Source organism: Symphodus melops (genome assembly GCF_947650265.1).
Source record: "Symphodus melops genome assembly, chromosome: 7".
Lineage (NCBI taxonomy): Eukaryota > Metazoa > Chordata > Actinopteri > Labriformes > Labridae > Symphodus > Symphodus melops.
Window position 1 is genome coordinate 26,588,575 of NC_136697.1, and position 23,333 is coordinate 26,611,907.

The 23,333-nt window shown below is 45.3% G+C and overlaps 3 protein-coding genes across 3 annotated transcripts; all 3 read right to left on the reverse strand.

Annotated features, from left to right (window-relative positions):
* Positions 1 to 70: 70 nt before the first annotated feature.
* Positions 71 to 2,519, reverse strand: LOC306826812 (ATP-dependent 6-phosphofructokinase, platelet type-like). Its single transcript, XM_079348353.1, has 4 exons — positions 2,036 to 2,519; positions 1,791 to 1,890; positions 1,603 to 1,708; positions 71 to 1,397 (listed from the first exon to the last, which is right to left on the reverse strand). The coding sequence occupies exons 1-4, from the start codon at positions 2,465 to 2,467 to the stop codon at positions 1,241 to 1,243; spliced, it is 795 nt and encodes a 264-aa protein (XP_079204479.1). The 5' UTR covers positions 2,468 to 2,519; the 3' UTR covers positions 71 to 1,240.
* A 62-nt stretch (positions 2,520 to 2,581) lies between these two features.
* On the reverse strand, positions 2,582 to 13,297 carry LOC306826270 (uncharacterized protein; the record flags this gene model as incomplete). The annotated part of the gene is made up of 3 exons (XM_079347470.1): positions 2,582 to 4,673; positions 7,549 to 7,618; positions 11,619 to 13,297. 3 exons carry the CDS (start codon positions 13,295 to 13,297, stop codon positions 2,982 to 2,984), a joined length of 3,441 nt encoding a protein of 1,146 aa, XP_079203596.1. The 3' UTR covers positions 2,582 to 2,981.
* A 5,744-nt stretch (positions 13,298 to 19,041) lies between these two features.
* Positions 19,042 to 20,811, reverse strand: LOC306826796 (tripartite motif-containing protein 16-like). Its single transcript, XM_079348335.1, has one exon. The coding sequence runs from the start codon at positions 20,794 to 20,796 to the stop codon at positions 19,111 to 19,113; it is 1,686 nt and encodes a 561-aa protein (XP_079204461.1). The 5' UTR covers positions 20,797 to 20,811; the 3' UTR covers positions 19,042 to 19,110.
* Between the last annotated feature and the right edge of the window lie 2,522 nt (positions 20,812 to 23,333).

Genomic DNA, 23,333 nt, shown 5'->3' on the forward strand with positions numbered 1-23,333 from the left:
GTGTGTGTGTGTGTGTGTGTGCGCGTGTGTGTGTGTGTGCTCGGTTTCTCTTTTAAAAAGTGTCATCAAAACTTTTAAACTTCAGTCAGGTGTTTTTTTTTTTTGACTCAGAAGATTCATATCAGAGAAGTTTAGTCCAGTTCAACAAACTAAGTCTGCTGGTTTTTGTGCACGCCCCACGAAGATCCAAGCCTTCAAAATAAGAGCGTGCTAATAATGATGGTGAAAATTGAAGTTTTAACGATTATTTTTTGAAGTCTTTGAACGCCTCAGGTTAAATAAATTCACCTGTTGGAGGCTCAACTCAACAGATTTAAAATCTCCTTTTTTAAACTCCTAAAGAAGTATCTGATACACGTCTTTAAATAAATACAAAAACAGCGTGACACTTTTTTTTTATTTTTTTTTTACTCACAATAAATGCTTTATTACTCTGACAGGACGATCACATGTCACCGCCGGCACATGAAGGTAAAACATCCAAAAAAAACTTAACAGCACCAGCAGGACGCTTACTAACAAACACCACCACGAGGACGTGACACACACACACACACACACACACACACACACACACACAGAAAGCCCGGAGTGGATAGAAGCAACAACAACAACAACAACACACTCGCACACAGAAACACACACACGGCTCGTCCTGTAGGTCTGACCAATCAGGAGGGTGGACTTTTTTTTATTTTTTTTTTAAAGGTGTTAGACTGACAGCGTGTGATTCTCCTCCCTCTCTCTCTCTCTTTATAAGCAGCTTTCAGGGGATTACACATAAATATATTTTTATTTATATATAGATATATTTGAAGGACGGGGCTCAAAGTGCTGCCGAAAATAAATTAAAATCAAACGAGCTCGACTTGAGATGCGAGTTCACCAAACGTTTGCTCGGCTGATTTCAGACAGACGGAGATGAAGCGACGTGTTCTTGCGTCCTGGTTCAGGACGTAACGAGGAGCGCTTGAATAGAACGTGTTAAAGTCTGGAATATCTTTGAGAAGGGATCTATAAAATACTACATCAGCTACGCTGGCTTGTTACAGAAGGAGCTCGTCTCCAAATCAGCCTCCAAGCTGAAGATTCAAACCTCCACTTTAATTCATCTGCAGTCAATCAGTCGTCGTGTGAGCAGCTGGCGCCGTTTAGTCGAGCGGCGTTCTTGTCAGAGTTGAAGCTCTCGTCTTTCAGCGGCAGTGTTGGAGGTGGCGGGGGAAGGGGAGTGGGCGGGGCTTTAGATGGTCGCTGAGGTCTTGCTCTCTTTCGGGCGGATCCGGGTCACGTGTTCCAGCTGGCCGGAGTCGGACACGTCGTAGCTCGTCTTGTACTTGGCGAGGATTTTCATCAGAGGGCGGAGCTTCAGCCACCACTGCTCCTTCGGGATCCTGTGCCTGAGGAGACGAGACGCGAGGACGCAAGGCGTTTACTTCAGCGTGAAGACGAAACAAACACAAATCTCATTTAGGTCATGAGTGATGAGGTTCCCTCTGGACCAATCAGGTGGCTGCGTTTTGTAAACGGAAGCCCAAGATGTCTGCGCCCTGAACGTCTAACCCCGCCCACTTTTGAAAAAAAAAGAGAAAAGTTTTATCTTACACAAAGTCCGTCTCGTCCCTGAGCTGAGAGACGGGCTGGAAGACGAGCGCTCTGCGACGCATCCCGAGCAGGCAGGCCGTGTCCTCGGAGTTCGCAAACACTCGACCTGCACGGAAAAGAAACGGAGTCAGCACACACACACACACACACACACACACACACACACACACACACACACACACACACACCTCCTTTGTAAGAGTCCTTGAGCGTCCTCGTGATCCACTGGACGGCTTTAGCAGCGACTTTAGTCCCAAAGTTTCTGTTGAACGGAGACGGAGCTCCTCCCTGTGACAGGAGAGATCGCAATCATGTTTAACATCCTCACAAATCCTGTTTCAACAAACGTCTGAAACCACAAAACAAATGTGAGCACATGTTACAGTGTGTGAGTAAGAGAGAGTGTGTGTGTGTGTGTGTGTGTGCGCGCGACCTGCTGCATGTGACCCAGGATGTTCTTCCTGCAGTCAAACACGCCGCGGCCCTCCTCCGTGTACAGCTGGTAGATGAAATCAGTGGTGAAGTTCTCGAACTCCCTGGGCATGTAGTAAGGACGGAGACCTACCGCCAGCAGCTCGATGTCTTTGCTGCACGTTGCCTCCTTCACAGTAACATGTCCATGGTGGCTCCATCTGTTGTTAATAAACAGCACGAGTCCTCCTCCTTTCCGTTTGCCGCTGCGTTTCGTGTCTCTGTCCGCTCTCACTGTAGTGAAGCCCGGTAGATCCACGTTAGCGTCCGGGCTGTTTTGAGTCAGCCAGGTTTCTGTGAGGCACATTAAACTGCACTCTCTAAATGTCCGCTTGTTCCTCACGAGAGCAGCCAGCTCATCTGTCTTGTTGGTTAGACAGTTTACGTTCCCCATCACTATCACCGGAACCGAGGGCTTGTACCTCCATCGCTTAGCCGCTAGCTTAGCCTTTAGCTTGGCGCCGGCTCTACAGCCTCTGTACCGCCGCATCAGCTCCACAGGTATCGGGTGAACGATGCCGGCTTGTCCCGCTGTCCTGAGTGAGAGCAGCTTCTCCCTTGAATAAGAAAGTTTTCCGCTGCTATTTCCATGAAAGCACGAAAAAGTATCAATAGGATACATAAAGTTATACACTGAAGGTGTACTATAAAAACTATAAAGTAGAAGTTGGCACAGAGCCACAACAAACGATTCAAGCTGTGGATTCAAGGAAAACGAGGGAGCTCAAAGAGACAGGTCAGAGGAAGGTCCCACGTCCACATATGATATTCAAATCTAAAAAGTCCAGAAATGTGTCTTTACTCTTTTTGTTAAAGTATCGTAGTATGTGTGAAAAGTAAAATCAACTTTCTGTAGAAACATGAAAAAAAACACAGATGTGAACACATTATCCCCTGATGACTTCTGTCTATTTCAGTTTACACAACTCAGCAGAGGCTCCAACATCATAATGAACCCTGAGTCCAGCATGTAGAGGCTGAGTGAATGTGGTCTGGACTCTGTGGAGGAGAGTCATGGTTTCAGAGATGCTGTAGAAGGACAGAATACCTGCTGTGTGATCCAGGTACACTCCTACTCTGGAGGACTGAGGACCTGAGACAGGAGTCTTGACATTGTTGTAACAAAAGATATATCTGTTGTTGTCACAATATAACATCCAAGATTTGTCATTACGTCCAAACACACATTCAAGTGAGTTCCCTGCTCTCCTGATATTCTTGTACGTGACTGCTACACAAACTTCTCCTCTCCTCTCCACCTCCCAGTAACAACGTCCAGTCAGACTCTCTTTACTCAGGACCTGATGATAAATAGTGAATCTGTCTGGGTGACTAGAATAAGACTGATCTTCACTCATGAATATTACTTTTCTGTTCCCATCAGATAATAACAGCCATGTGTTTGCTGTGTTTGGATCCAGTGTGATGTCACATGAATATTTTAAGAACTCAGCTCTGGTCTTGGGCTCTGGTTCTGGTTCTGGTTCTGGTCCTGACAGTAAAACATCCACTTTAGTCAGTGTCTGTGAGATGTTTGTCCATTTGTCTGTCAGGACGTCCTGTAGTTTATCTCTGACTTCTGACACTGCTGCTGTCACGTCCTCAAAGTACCTCAGAGGACGGATCTTGATGCTGGATGAGTGTGTAGATTCACTGAGTGCTGACACTGAGGGGTAGTCCTGTAGAAACTGGTTGTGATCTTGTGTGTGTGAGAGCGTCTCCAGTTCAGCGTCTTTCCTCTTCAGCTCAGTGATCTCCTGCTCCAGCTTCTCCTGACGCTCTCTGACTCGACTCACTTCAGTTTGCTGCTGGGATCTGACCTGCTGCGTCACATCAGAGCGTCTTTTCTCCATGAGACGGATCAGCTCAGTGAACATCTTCTCACTGTTCCCCACTGTTTTATCAGCAGAGCCATTGATAGCCTCCTCCTCCTGTTGGAGCAGCTTCACATCTTTCTCTCCGTCCTGGATTCTCTGCTGGATGTTTTGTCGACTCACCTCGAGCTCTCTCTGCTTCTCGCTCCTTTCTGCTGCAGCTGAGACTGTGTCGTGACCTTTGTGTTCATCCATTAAACAGAGGAGACAGATAGACTGCTGATCAGTGCGACAAAAAACTTTCATTTCCTCATTGTGACGAGAGCAGACGTTCTCCTGGAGCTTCTTGGAGGGCTCCATCAGCTTGTGTTTCTTAAATGAAGGTGCTTTAAAATGAGGCTGGAGGTGATTCTCACAGTAAGAGGCCAGACACTGCAGACAGGACTTACAGGCTTTCAGTTTCCTCCCGGTGCAGACATCACAGGCCACATCTTCAGGTCCAGCATAGCAGAGATCAGCAGGAGCAGCTTGGAGTCCAGTCTTCTTCAGCTCCTCCACTAAATCTGCTAACATGGTGTTTTTCACCAGGACGGGCCTCGGTGTGAAGTCCTGTCTGCACTGAGGGCAGCTGTAGACTCTCTTCTCATCCTGTGTATCCCAGTGGTTTTTAATACACTTCATACAGTAACTGTGTCCACAGGGAATAGCGACCGGATCCTTCAGTAGATCCAGACAGATGGAACAAGAGAAAGCCTCCCGGTCTAGCTGAACTCCTTTCTGTGCCATTTCTCCTCTCGGTAACAACGACTGTCTGAGTTTCACTTCCTGAGAAATCAAACTGGTTTGACCTCTGATCTACACAGCATGTGTTTGTTCACAGTCTGCTCTCGCACATGTTGGTTACACCCATCCTCAAACATTAGATCTGATGTGGAGAGAAGGAGGAAATACACGTCAGAGTGGAGCTGGCTGTGTGTGAGAGCAGGAAGAAAAGGGAGGGGTTAACAAGCTGTGACTCATGTTTCATTCCTCTGATAGGGCCGATTCTCAACATGAATACATAACCACTCTCTGTCTCATGGAAGCAAACTCTATAAGCAAACATGTAAAAAAACTGTAGTCCCACATTTCTATCATGTAAAAAGAAGTGAATAAAACACAGAGAATAACTGAACAGGTTCTACAACTACAGTCAGAACGGAGCGACCTGTGAGCACCAGCATTACAAGCTGTCAAAACCTGAGAGCCCACAGGGAGGCGTCAGAGAGCCACTGAACTTTATCTCCATTGGAAGATGTGTTTTCACTCACTGCTGGTTCACATACTGTATTTACATGAAATACATTGAGCTGACCTTTGCTCCTTGTTTTTGTCTATCAGATGTTCAAAGTGATGGTTGAAGCAGATCATTGATATTGTCTTTAGACATACTTCACCTCAGATTGAAGTCATGATCCTGTTTCAAAAACAAACCTACTGACTCCTACTGCTGCTTTAATGTACAAAGACTCCTCTTAAAACAGTCGGCTTGAGTTTAAGAAATGAAAGAATTTGGATATGTGGTAAAAGTATTACACTGACCAAAGATCATTTTAAATGACCTCATACTAACAGTGAGATGTTATCAGACCACTCACTGACCAGTTACTAGCTGTAAACATAATTATCATTCTAACAAAGTTTTTGATTTGACCAAGAGCCGACCCTTAGTGTTGACATATGAAGCCAATGTTGAAGTTCAAAATCGTGACGGTGGGATTGAGGAGATCCTCGAAGTATTCCTTCCACCGTCTGACTACATCCCCAGTTGAGGTCAGCAGCTCCCCACCTCCACAGTAAACAGTGTTGGTGAAGCACTGCTTCCCCCTCCTGAGGCGACAGACGGTTTGCCAGAATTTCCTCGAGGCCGACCGAAAGTCCTCCTCAATGGCCTCCCCGAACTCCTCCCAGGCCCCAGTTTTTGCCTCCATGACCGCCCGGGCTAAGGAACGCCTGGCCTGCTGGTACCCATCAGCTCCCTCAGGAGTCCTATGCGCTAGCAACACCCGATCGGACTCCTTCTTCAGCTTGACGGCCTCCCTTACTTCCGGTGTCCACCATCGGGTTCGGGAATTGCCGCCACGACAGGCACCAGAGACCCTGCGGCCACAGCTCAGAGCAGCTGCTTTGACAATGGAGGTGGAGAACATGGTCCACTCAGACTCAATGTCCCCAGGCTCCCCCGGGATCTGTGAAAAGCTTGTCCGGAGTTGGGAGTTGAAGACCTCGCTAACAGAGGGTTCAGCCAGACATTCCCAGATGACTCTCACTACACGTTTGGGCCTGCCGAGTCTGACCGGCTTCCTCCCCTGCCAGCGCATCCAATTCACCACCAGTTGGTGATCAGTTGACAGCTCAGCCCCTCTCTTTACCCGAGTGTCCGAGACACACGGCCGAAGGTCAGATGACACAACCACAAAGTCTATCATCGACCTCCGGCCTAGGGAGTCCTGGTGCCACGTGTACTTATGGACATCCCTGTGCTCAAACATGGTGATTGTTATGGACAGACTGTGACTAGCACAGAAATACAATAACAGAACACCACTCTGGTTCAGATCAGGGAGGCCGTTCATCCCAATCACCCCACTCCAAATCTCACTGTCGTTGCCCACGTGAGCATTGAAGTCCCCCAGTAGAACAATGGAGTCCCCAGTCGGAGCACTGTCCAGCACCCCTCCCAGGGACTCCAAGAAGGCCGGGTACTCCACACTGCCGTTCGGTCTGTAGGCCGAGACGACAGTGAGAGACCTGTCCTCTACCCGAAGGCGCAGGGACACGACCCTCTTGTTCACCGGGGTGAACTCCAACACCTGGCAGCTGAGCTGTGGGGCCATGAGCAAGCCCACACCAGCCCGCCGCCTCTCACCGCGGGCCACTCCAGAGAAGTAGAGAGTCCAGCCCGTCTCGAGGAGCTGGTTTCCAGAGCCCAAGCAGTGCGTGGAGGTGAGCCCGACTACATCTAGCCGGTACCTCTCAACCTCCTGCACAAGCTCAGGCTCCTTCCCCCCCAGTGAGGTGACGTTCCACGTCCCAAACGCCAGAAGCTACGTCCGGGGATCAGGTCGCCGAGGCCCCCGCCGTCGACTGCTGCCCGATCCACATTGCACCCGACCCCTACGGCTTCCTCTGCGGGTGGTGAGTCCACAGGAGGACGGGCCCGCGTCATCCTTTCGGGCTGAGCCTGGCCGGGCCCCCAGCCACCAGGCGCTCTCCTGCGGGCCCCAACCCCAGGCCTGGCTCCAGGGTGGGGCCCTGGCTCCGCCATGCTGGGCGACGTCACGGTCCTTGATCTTATTTCTGTCATAGGGGTTTTGTGAACTGCTTTTGGTCTGACCCCTCACCTAGGACCTGTTTGCCTTGGGTGACCCTGCTGGGGGCTCAAAACCCCCGACAACATAGCTTGATAAGGTAGCAGGTCAGGGGGGAGCGTCTGGGATCTTTCAACAATTTTAAGTAATGAAAGAATTTGGATATGTGGTAAAAGTATTACACTGACCAAAGATCATTTTAAATGACCTCATACTAACAGTAAGATGTTATCAGACCACTCACTGACCAGTTACTAGCTGTAAACATAAATATCATTCTAACAAAGTTTTTGATTTGACCAAGAGCCGACCCTCAGTGTTGACATATGAAGCCAATGTTGAAGTTCAAAATCCTGCAGTCCGTCCAGGGTCCACTGGAGGCTGGATCCAGGAACACCAGAAGTCACATACACAACACATGCAACAAATAATGTTTTTACAGCCTGATTAAACATGTTTACAGCCTGCTACAAAAAAACAACTAAATAGGTCTGATAATTTACTGTCATCATCGTCACAAACTGTACGAGGGTGAATTTTTTAAATCGGCTCTTTTTTTTTGTAATCAACTTTTTATTTATTTATTAATTTTCAAACAATAGAACATCAACAATACAAACCAAATATACTGAACACACAGAGCAACCCTCCCCATCCCACCTCCCCAACTCCCACGGAGCACACAGACCAACATAGAAATGTTTGCAAAATCAAAATCAAAGCACTTGAATAGAATAAAGTAATAAACAGGATGACAAGTCAGACATACAGTGCTACCACAGATGCCACCTTAAAACTATAATTTTTTTCGCTGCCGTCATGCCAGCCAACCAGAGTTTACGTTTTACCTTAGTGATCTTGAACCTGGAGTCATCATTTAAAAGGAGTAGTGCCGGTTCCAGTGGGAGTCTCCTCCCTATCAGATCAGACACCTTATCCACAACTTTAACCCAGAACCTTTGCACATCTGGACACTCCCACAAGACATGCATTAATGTACCCAGAACACCCTGATGACAGAATGTGCAGTAGGGATTGGGGGCCAAGCCCATCAGATGCCTCTTACGTGGAGTTAAGTAGGTCCTATGACAGATTTTGTGGTGGATAAACTGGTGATTTGGATTTTTAGACGATCGAAAGACATTTCCCCATACAGCATCCCAGTCAATGGTCTCTGTTCCTAGATGTATATCTGCCTCCCATGAACTGCATGTGGAGGATTCTGTAGGGGCGTATGACATGAGATTATTATAAATATAGGAGACCATGTTGAGCCCATAGTTGTGAGATGAATGGTATGCCCCCTGTCAGTCAATTGGAGTTATGCCAGATAGGGGAGTGTTTGTGCCATTTTGGTTTAAAACCCATATACTTCTCCACATTCACCATAATTTGTGTTATATACGATACTATTGGTCCAAATTGAGAGTAACATTTCTTATGTTTGAGTCCAGAGAAAGCTACATCTTGAAGTCTTAAAGGATGAACCAGCTCCTGTTCTAATGTTTTCCAGGGAGAAGTAACTTCTGCATCAAACCAGTGTTTCAAGGAACGTAATACAAATGCCCAGTGGTACAGCTTAAAGTTTGGGGAAGCCCATCCACCCTGGAGTTTGTCCCGTTGCAACGTTGACCATTTGATGCGAGGCCTCTTTCCATTCCAAATGAACTTTTTAAGCTTGGAGTCGAGTTTCTGCCAAAACCCTGTCGGAGTTGGTAAAGGGAGCAAAGAGCTTATAAAATGTATGCGCGCAAGCACATTCATTTTGATTGTGGCTATGCGGACGGGCATTGACGAAGGGAGTGCTGTCCACCTCTCAAGGTCATTCTCAACTTTCTTCATAATGGACTACTAATTATTTCTCGCTATTGCCTGGATACAGGGATTGATCTCTATACATAAATATCCCGCCTTCTGAGCCCTGGTATAGGAGATTGGGTGTACAAACTCTTCGGATCTGTATTCAACAGTAGTAGAATGGACTTGGAGTTGTTAATCTTATAACCAGATAATGTACCAAAGTGTTCAATGATTTTCAACACATTTGGGAGGGACTGTTGCAGGTTAGAAAGGTAAACAAGTGTGTCGTCGGCGTACATTGAAATGGAGTGTGATGTAGACTCTATTTTAATTGGAGCAACTTATTGACTTTGTCGCATGTATTGGGCTAACGGTTCCAGTGACAAATTGAAAATGGAGGGAGATGCTGGACACCCCTGTCTAGAGCCGCGGCCTATATCGAAGAGACCAGAGACTTGCCCAGCTGTGACAACCCTAGCAGAGGTATTAGAATATAGAACCTGTATCATTTTTATAACATTTGGGCCGAAATTAAATTTTCTCAAGACTGTCCACAAATATCCCCATTCCAGGCGATCAAAAGCTTTCTCCGCATTGAGAAATAGGAGTCCACCCGGTGAGCCTGTCTTTTGAGCATCAGCAATAACATGCAAAAGCCGGCGGACATTATCTGATGCCAGTCGTCCTTTGAGGAAGTGGGTTTGGTCCGACTTTGGAGTAAATTTTGATATCCGCATTAATTAGCGATATAGGGCGGTAATTATAACAACTTTGGGGATCTTTGCCAGGCTTATGAAGCACTGAAATAAGTGCTGTGTTAAGATCCTTGTGGAAATATTCCTTTCTTATAGCGGAGTTAATAGTGTCTAACCACATCGGACCTACAATATTCATACTTCTAAATATAGCTCAGCAGGGATCAAATTGGCTCTTTTTTGTCTTCATGAACGACACGTGTTATCCATAGTTAGGCATGTAGCTGACATGATTGACAGGTGGGCGGGATGTAACGGAGACAACAAGGGACAGACGTAACGCTACACTAGAGAGATTAGAGTTTGGAGAATTCATACAAAACTATCATGAAATAGCAAACAGATGTTTGAATTAGTTTTACCTCGTGTTGTAGTCAAGATCTTCCTAACAGAGACCAAGACAAAGCAGAGATAAGACTGACACCATAAATATGAAAAACCATCATCATGTGTTGAGGGGGCGCGTCACTCACTTTGACTGTAACACCGGGAAGGTTTCTGCAGCAACTGAAGGATAAAAATCAAGTCATGAATGAAAGTTTAAATTCTTTTAGAAATGTGTGTTTACCTTGTAATCACAGTAATGACGGGAACAAATAGCCTGGTAGAATAGAGCCACACCTAAACAGTCCAATAAGGAGAGTGGTAGTGTCTGAAACAGTGAACACTTTTCTATATGAGACACATCTCTACCCATGTGCAGCTGTAACTCTGACTTTTTAGAAGACTAACATCCCTCCAATAAACCCTTCATTGTTTCAGTCCAATCAGTAAAAGTCTTTAAAACAAGACGTCTTCTGTCTTTTTACTCTCCACTGAAAGTCTGTTTAAAACAATCGCTCTTTCATTTCATGTCATTTTATTATTCAGACAGTTTGTTCCTTTGATTTTCTCATGCAGTGTCTTCCTCATATCAGCAGCATAAAGACGTATTCTTTGTCTCTTATTTTTGCTCTGATAATATTTCCTTCAGTGTTGCCTTGTTTTTAGATGATCATACTTCATGTTTTAAAGATGCCTCATTGGACAGTTTTACATTTGGAGGGAAAGAAACTGACAGAGAAATGTTTACAGATGAATCATAGATTTATTTTCAAAGAAGTTCAAATCTTTACATCATTACAAATAGTCGATGGTTAGCGATACAGCACAGATAAGAGAACAAAAGTCATCACTAGCACTGACAGCCTTCATGACTTAAAGGTCACATATTCTCCTCTTCAGGTTAAATCGGTGTCAGAGCTCCTCTAAACATGTGTGTGAAGTGTGTTGTTGTAAATCCACTCTGATCCTGTATTTGATCATGTCTATAAACCCCTCTATTTCAGCCCTGCTCAGAACAGGCTGTTTCTGTGTCTGTAGCTTTAAATATGTAAATGAGCTGTGTCTGACCACGCCCCCTCTCTGGAAGCAACATAGAGCCTTTCTGAATAATTAAAGACGCTTAACAAAGATGAACAAGAAAACAATGAAAACATCACAAAGAAGAAATAATCTGAGAGAAGGAGGAAACTTCTGTTTACCTTTTTTTCTTTTGAAGACGAGTTAGAGAAGCAAGCGTGCGTGTAATGGTGAAAGGTGAACAGAATGACTACACACAAGTCCATGTCTGCTGTGGATTCAAGGAAAACGAGGGAGCTCAAAGAGACAGGTCAGAGGAAGGTCCCACGTCCACATATGATATTCAAATCTAAAAAGTCCAGAAATGTGTCTTTACTCTTTTTGTTAAAGTATCGTAGTATGTGTGAAAAGTAAAATCAACTTTCTGTAGAAACATGAAAAAAACACGGATGTGAACACATTATCCCCTGATGACTTCTGTCTACTTCAGTTTACACAACTCAGCAGAGTCTCCAACATAATAAAACCTGAGTCCAACATGTAGAGGCTGAGTGAATGTGGTCTGGACTCTGTGGAGGAGAGTCATGGTTTCAGAGATGCTGTAGAAGGACAGAATACCTGCTCTGTGATCCAGGTACACTCCTACTCTGGAGGACTGAGGACCTGAGACAGGAGTCCTGACATTGTTGTAATAAAAGTTATAACTGTTGTTGTCACGATATAACATCCAAGATTTGTCATTACGTCCAAACCCACATTCATCTGAGTTCCCTGCTCTGCTGATATTCTTGTATGTGACTGCTACAGAAACTCCTCCTCTCCTCTCCACCTCCCAGTAACAACGTCCAGTCAGACTCTCTTTACTCAGGACCTGCCAATAATCAGTGAATCTGTCTGGGTGACGAGAATAAGACTGATGTTCACTCATTACTGTTACTTTTCTGTTCTCATCAGATAATAACAGCAGTGTGTGCGCTTTGTTTGGATCCAGTGTGATGTCACATGAATATCTTAAGAACTCAGCTCTGGTCTTGGGCTCTGGTTCTGGTTCTGGATCTGACAGTAAAACATCCACTTCAGTCAGTGTCTGTGAGATGTTTGTCCATTTGTCTGTCAGGACGTCCTGTAGTTTATCTCTGACTTCTGACACAGCTGCTGTCACGTCCTCAAAGTACCTCAGAGGACGGATCTTGATGCTGGATGAGTGTGTAGATTCACTGAGTGCTGACACTGAGGGGTAGTCCTGTAGAAACTGGTTGTGATCTTGTGTGTGTGAGAGCTTCTCCAGTTCAGCGTCTTTCCTCTTCAGCTCAGTGATCTCCTGCTCCAGCTTCTCCTGACGCTCTCTGACTCGACTCACTTCAGTTTGCTGCTGGGATCTGACCTGCTGCGTCACATCAGAGCGTCTTTTCTCCATGAGACGGATCAGCTCAGTGAACATCTTCTCACTGTTCCCCACTGTTTTATCAGCAGAGCCATTGATAGCCTCCACCTCCTGTTGGAGCAGCTTCACATCTTTCTCTCCGTCCTGGATTCTCTGCTGGATGTTTTGTCGACTCACCTCGAGCTCTCTCTGCTTCTCGCTCCTTTCTGCTGCAGCTGAGACTGTGTCGTGACCTTTGTGTTCGTCCACAGAGCAGAGATAACAGATAGACTGCTGATCAGTGCGACAGAACATCTTCATCACCTCATCATGACGAGAGCAGACGTTCTCCTGGAGCTTCTTGGAGGGCTCCACCAGCTTGTGTTTCTTAAATGGAGGTACTTCAAAATGAGGCTGGAGGTGTTTCTCACAGTAAGAGGCCAGACACTGCAGACAGGACTTACAGGCTTTCAGTTTCCTCCCGGTGCAGACATCACAGGCCACATCTTCAGGTCCAGCATAGCAGTGATCAGCAGGAGCAGCTTGGAGTCCAGTCTTCTTCAGCTCCTCCACTAAATCTGCTAACATGGTGCTTTTCACCAAGACAGGCCTCGGTGTGAAGTCCTGTCTGCACTGAGGGCAGCTGTAGACTCTCTTCTCATCCTGTGTATCCCAGTGGTTTTTAATACACTTCATACAGTAACTGTGTCCACAGGGAATAGTCACCGGATCCTTCAGTAGATCCAGACAGATAGAACAGCAGAATCTCTCTCGGTCCAGTTGGTTTCCTCTTTGAGCCATTTCTCCCTTCAGTGATGATGATGGTCAAACAGTTCCTCTTTCTCTGGATAGAAACACAGTTAGAGCTCTGATGGACAACAACCGTCTGCTCTTGTTGACTTGCTGCAGTGAATGAGGTTTTTCAGTTCCAGTAATTGATAGTTTAAAGTTCACACCCATCCTCATACCTGCAGGTCTGTGACGGGGAGGGAGGAGAGAAATATTTAAATGGGGTGAAGTTCAGGTTTGACTGCGTTCCACAAAGAGCAGCTATTGAAAGAGACAGGGTGTGACTCAAAAACAACAAACAGTCGTACTAGTTGGACTTGAGTGAGGACACTGTTTCATTTATTAAGACAAAAGATATTTATAAAAACATGTACACAACACGGTATAAAAAAGAAAACAGATAAATACATAAATGGAGGGTTTCCTTGAGAGCTTTCATTATAAATGGGCGGAGTTTGCACCATTTGACCAATCACAGACATTGAGTGGGCTTCTAACAGCAGAGTGGTATTCTTATCAACGTAGAGAAAACCTAAATATTTATAAACTATAAAAGTTGGAAATGTTCTACTGGTATAAGAAACAATGCATCTGGAGACATCTGAGGTTACTGGACATTATAGCTAATACCAACCTCAGGCCTGACGTGGTCCTGATGTCTGAGGAGTCTCAGCAAGTGGTTTGATAACAGGCCCCTCTGCTCTGGAATCATCCACCAGTCAGGGTCCGGGAGGGAAAAACACTCAGCATTAGAAACACTTTATTAATCCCAGGGGGAAATCTGGTTGTTACAGTTTCTCTTAAAGACAGAGGACGACTAAGTCTGCACACCAGAATCTGCTCCATTTAACTTTTATGGGGAATGATCACCACATGTAACGTTTCAGGCCCTCGCTCTTCATCAGACAGGAACAAGTGAGGAGACACGCTTCCACATAGAGAGAGAGAGAGAGAGAGATTTTTTTGATTTTGCAAAGCACTTTATTTACACATTTAAAATGTTACAATTCAATAAAAAAAGTGCAAATGCATTAAAATTCCTTTTCAAAAAAAACATCTTGACATAACAACAAAAAAAACATCATTAATGTCGTCATAGCAACACAAACAACAGCTGATATTAAATCAGACACAAGAACCAGACATGAAGACAGCAGTCAGAGGTACAAAGATATAAATCATGTTTTTCATTTTTTAAGTCTTTTTCTTTTTTTCAGTCTGCCACTGATGGTGACACTGGCCTTTTCTATGTGTTTTCTCAGTCTGTAGACGTCTGATATAGATAAATAACTTCCCCCCCCCCCCTTCCTGTCCTTCCTTGTCAGAGGCCTGGCTGACCTCACAAATAATTTCAGGTCAGGGAAATACTTCTTCAAGTCCGGCTCCCTGAGTCCAAACGTCTCATCCAAATAATGCTTGATGTACTCCTTGGCCATTTCTCCTCTCGGTAACAACGACTGTCTGAGTTTCACTTCCTGAGAAATCAAACTAGTTTGACCTCTGATCTACACAGCATGTGTTTGTTCACAGTCTGCTCTCGCACATGTTGGTTACACCCATCCTCAAACATTAGATCTGATGTGGAGAGAAGGAGGAAATACACGTCAGAGTGGAGCTGGCTGTGTGTGAGAGCAGGAAGAAGAGGGAGGGGTTAACAAGCTGTGACTCATGTTTCATGCCTCTGATAGGGCCGATTCTCAACATGAATACATAACCACTCTCTGTCTCATGGAAGCAAACTCTATAAGCAAACATGTAAAACAAACTGTAGTCCCACATTTCTATCATGTAAAAAGAAGTGAATAAAACAGAGAGAATAACTGAACAGGTTCTACAACTACAGTCAGAACGGAGCGACCTGTGAGCACCAGCATTACAAGCTGTCAAAACCTGAGAGACCACAGGGAGGCGTCAGAGAGCCACTGAACTTTATCTCCATTGGAAGATGTGTTTTCACTCACTGCTGGTTCACATACTGTATTTACATGAAATACATTGAGCTGACCTTTGCTCCTTGTTTTTGTCTATCAGATGTTCAAAGTGATGGTTGAAGCAGATCATTGATATTGTCTTTAGACAAACTTCACCTCAGATTGAAGTCATGATCCTGTTTCAAAAACAAACCTACTGACTCCAACTGCTGCTTTAATGTACAAAGACTCCTCTTAAAACAGTCGGCTTGATTTTAAGTAATGAAAGAATTTGGATATGTGGTAAAAGTATTACACTGACCAAAGATCATTTTAAATGACCTCATACTAACAGTGAGATGTTCTCAGACCACTCACTGACCAGTTACTAGCTGTAAACATAATTATCATTCTAACAAAGTTTTTGATTTGACCAAGAGCCGACCCTTAGTGTTGACATATGAAGCCAATGTTGAAGTTCAAAATCGTGATGGTGGGATTGAGGAGATCCTCAAAATATTCCTTCCACCGTCTGACTACATCCCCAGTTGAGGTCAGCAGCTCCCCACCTCCACTGTAAACACTGTTGGTGAAGCACTGGTTCCCCCTCCTAAGGCGACGGACGGTTTGCCAGAATTTCCTTGAGGCCGACCGAAAGTCCTCCTCAATGGCCTCCCCGAACTCCTCCCAGGCCCCAGTTTTTGCCTCCACGACCGCCCGGGCTTCGGAACGCCTGGCCTGCCGGTACCCATCAGCTGCCTCAGGAGTCCTATGCGCTAGCAACGCCCGATAGGACTCCTTCTTCAGCTTGACGGCCTCCCTTACTTCCGGTGTCCACCATCGGGTTCGGGAATTGCCGCCACGACAGGCACCAGAGACCCTGCGACCACAGCTCAGAGCAGCTGCTTTGACAATGGAGGTGGAGAACATGGTCCACTCGGACTCAATGTCCCCAGCCTCCCCCAGGATCTGTGAAAAGCTCGTCCGGAGTTGGGAGTTGAAGACCTCGCTAACAGAGGGTTCAGCCAGACATTCCCAGCAGACTCTCACTACACGTTTGGGCCTGCCGAGTCTGACCGGCTTCCTCCCCTGCCAGCGCATCCAACTCACCACCAGGTGGTGATCAGTTGACAGCTCAGCCCCTCTCTTCACCCCAGTGTCCGAGACACACGGCCGAAGGTCAGATGACACGACCACAAAGTCTATCATCGACCTCTGGCCTAGGGAGTCTTGGTGCCACGTGCACTTATGGACATCCCTGTGCTCATACATGGTGTTTGTTATGGACAGACTGTGACTAGCACAGAAGTCCAATAACAGAACACCACTCTGGTTCAGATCAGGGAGGCCGTTCATCCCAATCACCCCACTCCAAATCTCACTGTCGTTGCCCACGTGAGCATTGAAGTCCCCCAGTAGAACAATGGAGTCCCCAGTCGGAGCACTGTCCAGCACCCCTCCCAGGGACTCCAAGAAGGCCGGGTACTCCACACTGCCGTTCGGGCCGTAGGCCGAGACGACAGTGAGAGACCTGTCCTCTACCCGAAGGCGCGGGGACACGACCCTCTCGTTCACCAGAGTGAACACCTGGCGGCTGAGCTGTGGGGCTATGAGCAAGCCCACACCAGCCCGCCGCCTCTCACCGCGGGAAACTCCAGAGAAGTAGAGAGTCCAGCCCCTCTCGAGGAGCTGGGTTCCAGAGCCCAAGCAGTGCGTGGAGGTGAGCCCGACTACATCTAGCCGGTACCTCTCAACCTCCTGCACAAGCTCAGGCTCCTTCCCCCCCAGTGAGGTGACGTTCCACGTCCCAAACGCCAGAAGCTGCGTCCGGGGATCAGGTTGCCGAGTCGACGTCGACTGCCGCCCGCATTGTACCCGACTCCTACGGCTCCCTCTGCGGGTGGTGAGTCCAGAGGAGGACGGTCATCCTTTCGGGCTGAGCCTGGCCGGGCCCCACGGGCAAAAGCCCGGCCACCAGGCGCTCTCCTGCGGGCCCCAACCCAAGGCCTGGCTCCAGGGTGGGGCCCTGGCTCCGCCATGCCGGGCGACGTCACGGTCCTTGATCTTATTTCTGTCATAGGGGTTTTGTGAACTGCTTTTGGTCTGACCCGTCACCTAGGACCTGTTTGCCTTGGGTGACCCTGCTGGGGTCTCAAAACCCCCGACAACATAGCTCCTAGGGTCATTCGGGTGCTCAAACTCCCCCACCACGATAAGGTAGCAGTTCAGAGGGGAGCGTCTGGGATCTTTCAACAATTTTAAGTAATGAAAGAATTTGGATATGTGGTAAAAGTATGACACTGACCAAAGATCATTTTAAATGACCTCATACTAACAGTGAGATGTGATCAGACCACTCACTGATCAGTTACTAGCTGTAAACATAAATATCATTCTAACAAAGTTTTTGATTTGACCAAGAGCCGACCCTCAGTGTTGACATATGAAGCCAATGTTGAAGTTCAAAATCCTGCAGTCCGTCCAGGGTCCACTGGAGGCTGGATCCAGGAAAACCAGAAGTCACATACACAACACATGCAACAAATAATGTTTTTTCTGCCTGATTAAACATGTTTACAGCCTGCTACAAAAAAACGACTGAGGGATAAAAATCAAGTCCTGAATGAAAGTTTAAATTCTTTTAGAAATGTGTGTTTACCTTGTAATCACAGTAATGATGGGAACAAATAGCCTGGTACAATAGAGCCACACCTAAACAGTCCAATAAGGAGAGTGGTAGTGTCTGAAACAGTGAACACTTTTCTATATGAGACACATCTCTACCCATGTGCAGCTGTAACTCTGACTTTTTAGAAGACTAACATCCCTCCAATAAACCCTTCATTGTTTCAGTCCAATCAGTAAAAGTCTTTAAAACAAGACGTCTTCTGTCTTTTTACTCTCCACTGAAAGTCTGTTTAAAACAATCGCTCTTTCATTTCATGTCATTTTATTATTCAGACAGTTTGTTCCTTTGATTTTCTCATGCAGTGTCTTCCACATATCAGCAGCATAAAGACGTATTCTTTGTCTCTTATTTTTGCTCTGATAATATTTCCTTCAGTGTTGCGTTGTTTTTAGATGATTATACTTCCTGTTTTAAAGATACCTCATTGGACAGTTTTACATTTGGAGGGAAAGAAACTGACAGAGAAATGTTTACAGATGAATCATAGATTTATTTTCAAAGAAGTTCAGATCTTTACATCATTACAAATAGTCGATGGTTAGCGATACAGCACAGATAAGACAACAAAAGTCATCACTAGCACTGACAGCCTTCATGACTTAAAGGTCACATATTCTCCTCTTCAGGTTAAATCAGTGTCAGAGCTCCTCTAAACATGTGTGTGAAGTGTGTTGTTGTAAATCCACTCTGATCCTGTATTTGATCATGTCTATAAACCCCTCTATTTCAGCCCTGCTCAGAACCGGCTGTTTCTGTGTCTGTAGCTTTAAATATGTAAATGAGCTGTGTCTGACCACGCCCCCTCTCTGGAAGCAACATAGCGCCTTTCTGAATAATTAAAGACGCTTAACAGAGATGAACAAGAAAACAATGAAAACATCACAAAGAAGAAATAATCTGAGAGAAGGAGGAAACTTCTGTTCACCTTTTTTTCTTTTGAAGACGAGTTAGAGAAGCAAGCGTGCGTGTAATGGTGAAAGGTGAACAGAATGACTACACACAGGTCCATGTCTGCTGTGGATTCAAGGAAAACGAGGGAGCTCAAAGAGACAGGTCAGAGGAAGGTCCCACGTCCACATATGATATTCAAATCTAAAAAGTCCAGAAATGTGTCTTTACTCTTTTTGTTAAAGTATCGTAGTATGTGTGAAAAGTAACATCAACTTTCTGTAGAAACATGAAAAAAAAACACAGATGTGAACACATTATCCCCTGATGACTTCTGTCTACTTCAGTTTACACAACTCAACAGAGGTTCCATCATAATTAAACCCGAGTCCAGCATGTAGAGGCTGAGTGAATGTGGTCTGGACTCTGTGGAGGAGAGTCATGGTTTCAGAGATGTTGTAGAAGGACAGAATACCTGCTCTGTGATCCAGGTACACTCCTACTCTGGAGGATCGAGGACCTGAGACAGGAGTGCAGACTTTGTTGTAATAAAAGATATAACTGTTGTTGTCACAATCTAACATCCAAGATTTGTCATTACGTCCAAACAAACATTCATCTGAGCTCCCTGCTCTGCTGATATTCTTGTATGTGACTGCTACAGAAACTCCTCTTCCTCTCCACTCCACCTCCCAGTAACAACGTCCAGTCTGACTCTCTTTACTCAGGACCTGACAATAAACAGTGAATCTGTCTGGGTGACTAGAATAAGACTGATCTTCTCTCACTACTGTTACTTTTCTGTTCCCATTAGATAATAACAGCCATGTGTTTGCTGTGTTTGGATCCAGTGTGATGTCACATGAATATCTTAAGAACTCAGCTCTGGTCTTGGGCTCTGGTTCTGGTTCTGGTCCTGACAGTAAAACATCCACTTGAGTCAGTGTCTGTGAGATGCTTGTCCATTTGTCTGTCAGGACGTCCTGTAGTTTATCTCTGACTTCTGACACAGCTGCTGTCACGTCCTCAAAGTACCTCAGAGGACGGATCTTGATGCTGGATGAGTGTGTAGATTCACTGAGTGCTGACACTGAGGGGTAGTCCTGTAGAAACTGGTTGTGATCTTGTGTGTGTGAGAGCTTCTCCAGTTCAGCGTCTTTCCTCTTCAGCTCAGTGATCTCCTGCTCCAGCTTCTCCTGACGCTCTCTGACTCGACTCACTTCAGTTTGCTGCTGGGATCTGACCTGCTGCGTCACATCAGAGCGTCTTTTCTCCATGAGACGGATCAGCTCAGTGAACATCTTCTCACTGTTCCCCACTGTTTTATCAGCAGAGCCATTGATAGCCTCCACCTCCTGTTGGAGCAGCTTCGCATCTTTGTCTCCGTCCTGGATTCTCTGCTGGATGTTTTGTCGACTCACCTCGAGCTCTCTCTGCTTCTCGCTCCTTTCTGCTGCAGCTGAGACTGTGTCGTGACCTTTGTGTTCATCCACAGAGCAGAGATAACAGATAGACTGCTGATCAGTGCGACAGAACATCTTCATCACCTCATCATGACGAGAGCAGACGTTCTCCTGGAGCTTCTTGGAGGGCTCCACCAGCTTGTGTTTCTTTAATGGAGCTGCTTCATAATGAGGCTGGAGGTGATTCTCACAGTAAGAGGCCAGACACTGCAGACAGGACTTACAGGCTTTCAGTTTCCTCCCGGTGCAGAAATCACAGGCCACATCTTCAGGTCCAGCATAGCAGAGATCAGCAGGAGCAGCTTGGAGTCCAGTCTTCTTCAGCTCCTCCACTAAAACTGCTAACATGGTGCTTTTCACCAGGACAGGCCTCGGTGTGAAGTCCTGTCTGCACTGAGGGCAGCTGTAGACTCTCTTCTCATCCTGTGTATCCCAGTGGTTTTTAATACACTTCATACAGTAACTGTGTCCACAGGGAATAGTCACCGGATCCTTCAGTAGATCCAGACAGATGGAACAAGAGAAAGCCTCCCGGTCTAGCTGAACTCCTTTCTGTGCCATTTCTCCTCTCGGTAACAACGACTGTCTGAGTTTCACTTCCTGAGAAATCAAACTAGTTTGACCTCTGATCTACACAGCATGTGTTTGTTCACAGTCTGCTCTCGCACATGTTGGTTACACCCATCCTCAAACATTAGATCTGATGTGGAGAGAAGGAGGAAATACACGTCAGAGTGGAGCTGGCTGTGTGTGAGAGCAGGAAGAAGAGGGAGGGGTTAACAAGCTGACTCATGTTTCATGCCTCTGATAGGGCCGATTCTCAACATGAATACATAACCACTCTCTGTCTCATGGAAGCAAACTCTATAAGCAAACATGTAAAAAAAAACTGTAGTCCCACATTTCTATCATGTAAAAAGAAGTGAATAAAACAGAGAGAATAACTGAACAGGTTCTACAACTACAGTCAGAACGGAGCGACCTGTGAGCACCAGCATTACAAGCTGTCAAAACCTGAGAGACCACAGGGAGGCGTCAGAGAGCCACTGAACTTTATCTCCATTGGAAGATGTGTTTTCACTCACTGCTGGTTCACATACTGTATTTACATGAAATACATTGAGCTGACCTTTGCTCCTTGTTTTTGTCTGTCAGATGTTCAAAGTGATGACTGAAGCAGATCATTGATATTGTCTTTAGACATACTTCACCTCAGATAGATAGATAGATAGATAGATAGATAGATAGATAGATAGATAGATAGATAGATAGATAGATAGATAGATAGATAGATAGATAGATAGATAGATAGATAGATACTTTATTGATCCCGAGGGAAATTCACGGCATCCAGTAGCAGTATACAGACAGGCAGGACACAAGACATTAGTTACAATACACACCCGCTGTCCCCCCTCCCCTCTGTATACAATAATCCCCCAGACAAGATTTAGGAGCCCCTATCTGACTAAGAGTAAATATAATTACAAGTTAAGCCTGTGCAGTTAGCATTAGCATTAGCCTTAAACTTATATAGCATAATGTACATAACCTGTGAAGGCGAGAAAAACGTGCTGGTTAAAAGAGACCTGTAAACAGTTAAAGAGCCTTAGAAACAAAGTGCTGACCTTCTAGAAACTAGTTACATGTGCATGTACAGAGGTGTTTGAGGTAGTGCCAGAGGTGTGAGTACAGTCATTAAACAGTCAATGCAGGGATGCAGACTGGGCCATTAAAGTGCTCAGCAACATAAAGGAGCAGTGATTAGCATTAAGTTTTCAAAACAATAAGGTGAAACCAGGAGTGATTAGGGTGATTGCCTTTAAAGTACCCAACTATTGAGGAGCAGATTAGCCTTAAGTGTCAAAGACAATACAGTGAAACTTGACCTAGTTAGGGTGATCATGTCAACCATTACAGATGTAGCATAACACAACAGTAGGATTAGTAGTAGTAGATTGAAGTCATGATCCTGTTTCAAAAACAAACCTATTGACTCCTACTGCTGCTTTAATATACAAAGACTCCTCTTAAAACAGTCGGCTTGATTTTAAGTAATGAAAGAATTTGGATATGTGGTAAAAGTATTACTCTGACCAAAGATCATTTTAAATGACCTCATACTAACAGTGAGATGTTATCAGACCACTCACTGACCAGTTACTAGCTGTAAACATAAATATCATTCTAACAAAGTTTTGGATTTGACCAAGAGCCGACCCTCAGTGTTGACATATGAAGCCAATGTTGAAGTTCAAAATCCTGCAGTCCGTCCAGGGTCCACTGGAGGCTGGATCCAGGAACACCAGAAGTCACCTACACAACACATGCAACAAATAATGTTTTTACTGCCTGATTAAACATGTTTACAGCCTGGTACAAAAAAACAACTAAATAGGTCTGATAATTTACTGTCATCATTGTCACAAACTGTAAGAGGGTGAATTTTTTAAACCAACTCTTTTTTGACTTCATGAACGACACGTGTTATCCATAGTTAGGCATGTAGCCGACATGATTGACAGGTGGGCGGGATGTAACGGAGACAACAAGGGACAGACGTAATGCTACACTAGAGAGATTAGAGTTTGGAGAATTCATACAAAACTATCATGAAATAGCAAACAGATGTTTGAATTAGTTTTACCTCGTGTTGTAGTCAAGATCTTCCTAACAGAGACCAAGACAAAGCAGAGATCAGACTGAGACCATAAAGATGAAAAACCATCATCATGTGTTCAGGGGGCGCGTCACTCACTTTGACTGTAACACCGGGAAGGTTTCTGCAGCAACTGAGGGATAAAAATCAAGTCATGAATGAAAGTTTAAATTCTTTTAGAAATGTGTGTTTACCTTGTAATCACAGTAATGACGGGAACAAATAGCCTGGTACAATAGAGCCACACCTAAACAGTCCAATAAGGAGAGTGGTAGTGTCTGAAACAGTGAACACTTTTCTATATGAGACACATCTCTACCCATGTGCAGCTGTAACTCTGACTTTTTAGAAGACTAACATCCCTCCAATAAACCCTTCATTGTTTCAGTCCAATCAGTAAAAGTCTTTAAAACAAGACGTCTTCTGTCTTTTTACTCTC